At 44.3% G+C, this 6,304-nt stretch overlaps 1 protein-coding gene across 1 annotated transcript in view; it reads right to left on the reverse strand.

The window, feature by feature from the left end:
* The window catches only part of ANKRD22 (ankyrin repeat domain 22), a gene marked incomplete at its 3' end in the record, with an annotated part of 7,123 nt that extends 936 nt beyond the window's left edge, over positions 1–6,187 (reverse strand). The window contains exons 1-2 of the mRNA XM_010137029.1: positions 6,167–6,187; positions 1,458–1,649 (exon numbers count right to left, since the gene is read on the reverse strand). Of these exons, the coding sequence (XP_010135331.1) occupies positions 1,458–1,649; positions 6,167–6,187 (213 nt within the window). The remainder of the gene's footprint in view (positions 1–1,457; positions 1,650–6,166) is intronic.
* Between the last annotated feature and the right edge of the window lie 117 nt (positions 6,188–6,304).

Genomic DNA, 6,304 nt, shown 5'->3' on the forward strand with positions numbered 1-6,304 from the left:
AGCAGGAAGAACCCCCAAAGCTCCTCTTCTTACAGAGGTGTTGCTTACAGATGCAAAGACATAGGAGAGTTTATGGCATTTCCTTTGGCACACGTGAGAAACACAGGCAAGTAGCAACACTACCAGCAGCTGCCTCATGAGAACAGTGTCTAAAACGTGTTTAAATACTGAGTGCACCAAATCGCTGCAGGGCAGAGCTGTAAACTTGTGTGTTAAAGAACACTTGTGTTAAACTTCCTCCAGGTTGTCAAACTCCAGTTTGACAAACTAGATTGCAGCGTTACGCTGGGCACGAAAAGAAGCAAAGAAGCCTTTTTGTGTCATCCTCTGCTCCCCATTCTCAGCCCAGAGCACCATGGTCAAGCTCTGCACCCAAGCACCTGATTCCATCTGTGGAGGTGTAGTAGATGGGCGTTTAAGAAAGCCAGGCATGGCTAGCGAATGGCTGTCAATGCAATTGAAATTATCTTACTGCAAAATAATGAACCCTTTCAAACCCTTTTGAGATAAGATAGAGAGCCTTCTTCATCAAGAATAGATGCTATGCCACTGACCTCACAAACATTCACTGCTCCCCTATGAAATAAACAAATGCACTGGAAACCAGAGATGTAAGATAGCCCACAAATGTGTAGGAACTTGCTTAACGTTGCCTTGGCATACAAGATGACGCAATAGAATTGACAAATTGTAGTTTTTCTCCTGGCTATGGCTCACCCTCAATACAATAAGAATAAATTGCTAATGAAGCCAGAACACATGTTGTTCAGCTACTTTTCATTTGTAACCTACAAGGAAACCTACCGCAAAAACACACTTCCTCATCACCGTAGGGAAAACAGCCAGTCACAGCTATTGTGCAAGGCAGGAAGGTTTTTCTAAGATGGGCAACAGTGGAAGGACAGATGGAAGGCTTCCCTCCTTGTCCCCCAGCATGCTATTAGGCATCATGCTGCTGTTCTGCAGGATGACAGAAGAAGCAGAGGAAATAAGGAAGGTTTTTGCAGAGTCAGGCCCTCCTCAGGGATGCATTTGTGACAGATGAACAGGCTTTCCTTCAGACCTTCCTTTTAACCAGGGTAAAGAAAAAGATGGGGGGAAAGCAAGGCTACAGAAGGGACAGGTACAAGCTGAAGGGCAAGATGAATGCAGAGTGCTTCATGGGTAAGCAGGAAGAACCCACCCAGGACTGGGGATGGCATGCAGCGTTACTTAAGCGGCTAACGTGAACACAGTGAGAAATTCGGGTTGGCAGTATTTCTTGCACTGGCAAGTTAGGAAAATAAATAAGGAGACAACTAGAAACATATAGATTTATTAAGTTATAATTTGGGGTTTATTCTTATGTCTCAGTTGAAAACAGGCTTGGCTTGGCTGTGCTTGCCAGTGTCCCCACACACACACTCCAAGTATCTGAAAGAACAGTCGCTGCAAAGGAGGAGCTGGCGGCCACTTACCTTGTTTCTGAGGTGGACATCAGCATTTCTTTGTAGAAGATAGCTAACTATCCTGTTGTTTCCCTGTTTACATGCACAAATTAAAGGCGTGTCTCCACCAAAGCTGTCCTGGATGTTCAGATAGTTGCTGTTGCGCTCCAAAAGGAGCTGAACTTCATGGAAATCGTTCTTATAAGCTGCCTGACAAATGGGCTGGAGAGAGAAGATAATAGCCATGAGCACACTTTTCACTAAGACAGCCTTACTTCCCATTCTGACTTACTGCCTGCACATCCTCAGACAGTGCCCAGCACTTCTGACAGAGGTTGTAGTTCCAGGTGACTTCCAGAAGATGGTGGTAAGAGATACTCCCACAGCTGCCACACAGCAGCTCTCTGCCCGCAGCCCGAGAAGTCGCAGTCCTTGCACAGTGGAATGAACTTTCGGTTCATTTTGGAGGATGTGTCGGTAGCCAAAAAACAAATCTGGTTCACTCGCACTCATGAAAAAAACCGGCTTCCGATCTCCTGGGAGTTGGTCACTGTATTACGCAGCAAGCACTGACAAGCCGTGTCTCTCTAAGTTTACAACAGGCTTTCCCTTTGGGTGAGCGCTGCTGAGCAAGAGGTATGGCTTCCGAGTCGTCGGTTCCCGGAACAGAACCACGCTTCAGGTGAAAGTTGAAAACCCACACCTCCACAATGTTTCTCTTCTAGGGCTTCAAGTTAAACTTTGTACCTAAAAATCACATGCATTTAAGGCTACAGCTCAGATCCCGCTTGACTTTTGAGGACTGCTTGCTGCTCGAGGCTTTGCTCCGCGTCTCTATGCACCCTGGACCTAACCTGCAATTCCTTCCCTGTCCAGCAGCAAGAGCTTCAACTAAGGAGCAGCCGAGTGAGAATGACAGGAGTTCTAGGGATCTAATACAGGCAGAAAATAACAGTGGGAAGTGTGGCAGGCTGGTAGCACTTGAAGTTCTCCAGACAAAAAGAGAATAAGGTTCTTTCTTTTCTTCTGTCTTCGATACTGGGGGGTTTAATAAACATTTTCCAAGAATCACATTTTCTTTAAATATTATCTGCAGGTTTTCCTTCTTGTCCCCAATTCATTACATCCTAAATACACTACATGAACAAGATCTAGCCCTGAACTCTGAGTCCTTTCTTCACCTCCCCTACAGCTAGCTCGCCCCCCGCTCTCACATTAAAATGATTCATCTTATTTACTTCAGATAAATTTTGAGCTACAACACAAGTTTACCTCTAGTATCATTGCCACTTAGTCTTCTCAAAAGCTGCATAAGAGAAGTGATTTTCCTTTCTAAAGAAAGCATTCGCGTGCTTAGCACACCTCACAACACCTCTTGTTGTGTTTTTATTATATTGGACAAAAATCTACAAGAAGTACGTGCAATACTGTAAACTCACACATCTGTCCGTATTCTTATAAAAGCCTACATTTGCTATTATAGACTCCACCAGATTTTGAGGAGTAGCCCCTCTTTAAATCACTCTTGGAGTAAGTGACCTTCACAGCAGTGCCATCAAATGATCAGTTTGCTCTAGTCTCGGTCTCCATCATGTTGGTGCCATGACGCCATGTCTGGCACTGTATCTTCAACTCCACGGAAGAGAAGATCAAGAATTCCAGCTTAGATAAAGAGGATATAAGCACCTCCTTGAACTGTCTGGCAGCAAAGCCCCTCACCTCTGCTCTCACTCACACTTCTGCAGCACCACTGCACATTTAGACGGGTTGCACATGATGAACCTGACAGTGTGTAGCTGCATAATATATAGAATCATCTGGGTTAGAAGGGACCTTAAGATCATCGGGTCCAACCATTCATCCTGCACCACCAGGGTCCCTAAGCCATGTCCCACACCAGCATATGTCTTTTAAGTACCTCCAAGGATGGGGACTCCACCACCTATCTGGGCAGCCTGTGTCAATGCTTTACAACCCTTTCTGTAGATAATTTTTTCCTAATATCCAACCTAAGCCTTCCCTGGCAAAATCTGAGGCCATTTCCTCCTGTCCTATCTCTTGTTACTTGGGAGAAGAGAACAATTCCCACCTTGCTACAGCCTCCTTGCAGGTAGTTGCAGAGAGTGATGAGGTCACCCCAAGTCTCTTTTCTCCAGACTAAACAACCCCAGTTCCCTCAGCCTCTCCTCACAGGATTTGTGGTCTAGACCCTTCCCCAGCTTCATTGCCCTTTTCTGGACATGCTGCAGCACCTCAATGTCCTTCTTGTAGTGAGGGGCCCAAAACTGGACACTGCATTCAAGATGTGGCCTGACCACTGCCCAGTACAGGTGGACTATCACTTCCCTACTCCTGCTGGTTACACTGCTTCTGATACAAGCCAAGATGTTATTGGCCTTCTTGGCCACCTGGGCACACTGTTGCCTCATATTCAGCTGGCTGTCAACCAACCCCCCAGATCCTTTATCCTCCCGGCAGCTTTCCAACCACCCTTCCCCAAGCCTGTAGCAATGCAGTAAGTTGTTGTGACCCAAATGCAGGTCCCAGCACTTGGCCTTGTTGAAACTCAGGCCATCAGCCTCAGCCCATCAATCCAACCTGTCCAGATCCCTCTGTAGAGCCTCCCTACCCTCAAGCAGATCAACACATCTGCTTAACTTGATTACATCTGCAAACTTACTGAAGGTACACTCAAACCCCCCATACAACGGAAAGAAGGGAAAATCAAGAAGCATGACACCAAACTCCTTCTACCCTCACCAGTGATGCCTTTTCCCTGCTGCAGCCTCAGGACTAACTATGAACAAGAGCACGTGGCTCTGCCCAACTGAAGAAAGTAAAGGGCAGACACTGGGGACTGGAAATTGAGTCTGAAGATTAGATATGCCAATGACTGAGTGGTGTTTAGGCAAGCTGGGTGCTCAAAGGAAAAAAACATGCAGTTTTAAAGCAAAACCTCTATAGCTAAATCAGAATTTTTCTACAATAATTCTTCTTCTACAAGCCCCTCAGAAGAGAATTTCATTGTTCAGTATCTGAGGCTTTGGGAAACGTGGGAAGTAGTCACAGGACAGGCAAGGGGTTTCATGGCTGAGATCACTCAGTATAAGATCACTCAGTACAATATCACCGGGTAAAAAAACTTTCACTGTCAGGAAGAAGGACAATACCAATACACAAGTGATTTTTTTTTTTCAATCATTCGTGGGCCATGTGATTGAAATCAGAACCTGGTAGTTTACTCAGGTCCAGATGAACTGCCACATCTGAATTTCTATACTTGTTTTTAGAGTTTCTTCCATCTCCCTCTGCTTAGTCCTGCTGAGGTAGTGATAAACCAAAAGCTACTTGGCAAGCTCAACTACACATGAAGAAAAGGTTAAAAGCACGGCACCAAGGACAAAGCAGTCAGCCAATAGAGAGGAGACTAAGGTAAAGTTGATCTCGCAGCTGGGAGAGTGATTTCCATTGGTAATTGCTTTTTCCTTTGAGAACTGCAGGGGGTTGTCTAAGTTACATCAATGTTTTGCAGTTGTTTAGACCAAAAGGAGTCACTTCATAGCTTCCAGGGATTCTGAAGTAATTCCTAGTCTCTCCCTGTGCAATTCATCCAAAGGTATGCTACAAACTAATCAGAAAAATCTAGGTCATGTTTGTGTTGCCCAGGAATGCACCAGTTTCCAATCCATACTCCTCAGAAAAGGCAGCTTACACTTCCTTGGTTGCACTTCTCTAGATTTCTATCCTGTATAAATGAACCACACTTCACCCAGAAAACTGTACCTAATGCAAAATTTTTAAAGGAAGAGAACTAATGTATGTGAAAATATTAACTCATAAGCATGGAAGGTATGGACAGCACTTGAACACTCTCTAAACACCACTTCAGTCAAGTGGGATGATGCTGGTTCCTTGTACAATACTATCACAGACAACTAGATCTGGAGAGGGGCGAAGAATCCTTTCAGAATAAGGAGCAATCTACCCAGCCCACCACCTTGTGAATACACAGATTCAAACTTCTCATAATATAGAAAGAGGAGAAGATACGTGATTTCAGTGAATAGCCTTTTTTAAAATAAAAAGGGTGGCTTTCTGCATAGTAATGTAGCCTTTTAAAGGAACAGCAAAGTAATGCCCGCTCCAGAAAAAGAAACAGCAGTGCAGTCACTGTATTCACAGTCCTAAAGGACCAAAATCCTCATTTGTTCTCAAGTGTACAAATGGAAAGTTCATAAAATAATTAATATCTTTAGGTATCATCCACGGGTACACTGAAAGGACCATGGTCTGGGGAGAAACTCATAAAGATCAGCTATAGAAAACCATCGCATTCCTAAAACAGTCATGGGCGGGGGAGGGAAATGTTTCCTCAGCATTAGCTTTACTACCTACATTCAGCATAAGCCAAGGAGGTGTTTGCAAAGTTGTTTGTTGCTTGCACCGTGCTCAGAATCATTCTGACCTCAACACAGAACAACAAAAAAATGCTCAGCAAATGTTGAACATGTACTTTCTCTGTGAATTCACAATAATTACACTGCTTATCGCATTTTCTTTTCTCCTACAAACAGTACTTCCGTCAATCAATAAAAGCTGAAGTATAGCGTTTCCAATGGAAAAGAACATCTAGGTCTGTATAAGCCGGTGTACGGGAGCCTGTGAAGGGAACAAGCCAAACCCCGTGAGTATTGGTACCTTCAACAGCTTCAGTTACTGTGCAAAAAATGGTCACGTACCTCTGAATAGAGTATCCCCATGCCTATTCTTCACTGCTTGAGACGTTCTTGTTCACCAGCCCAACAAGTTAACCCCACTTGAAATATTCTTGAGCTTGTTTGAACCTGGTTAGTATTTAACTTAGAAGTAACACTCTT

The sequence above is a fragment of the Buceros rhinoceros genome, unplaced genomic scaffold (genome assembly GCF_000710305.1).
Source record: "Buceros rhinoceros silvestris isolate BGI_N320 unplaced genomic scaffold, ASM71030v1 scaffold13040, whole genome shotgun sequence".
NCBI lineage: Eukaryota > Metazoa > Chordata > Aves > Bucerotiformes > Bucerotidae > Buceros > Buceros rhinoceros.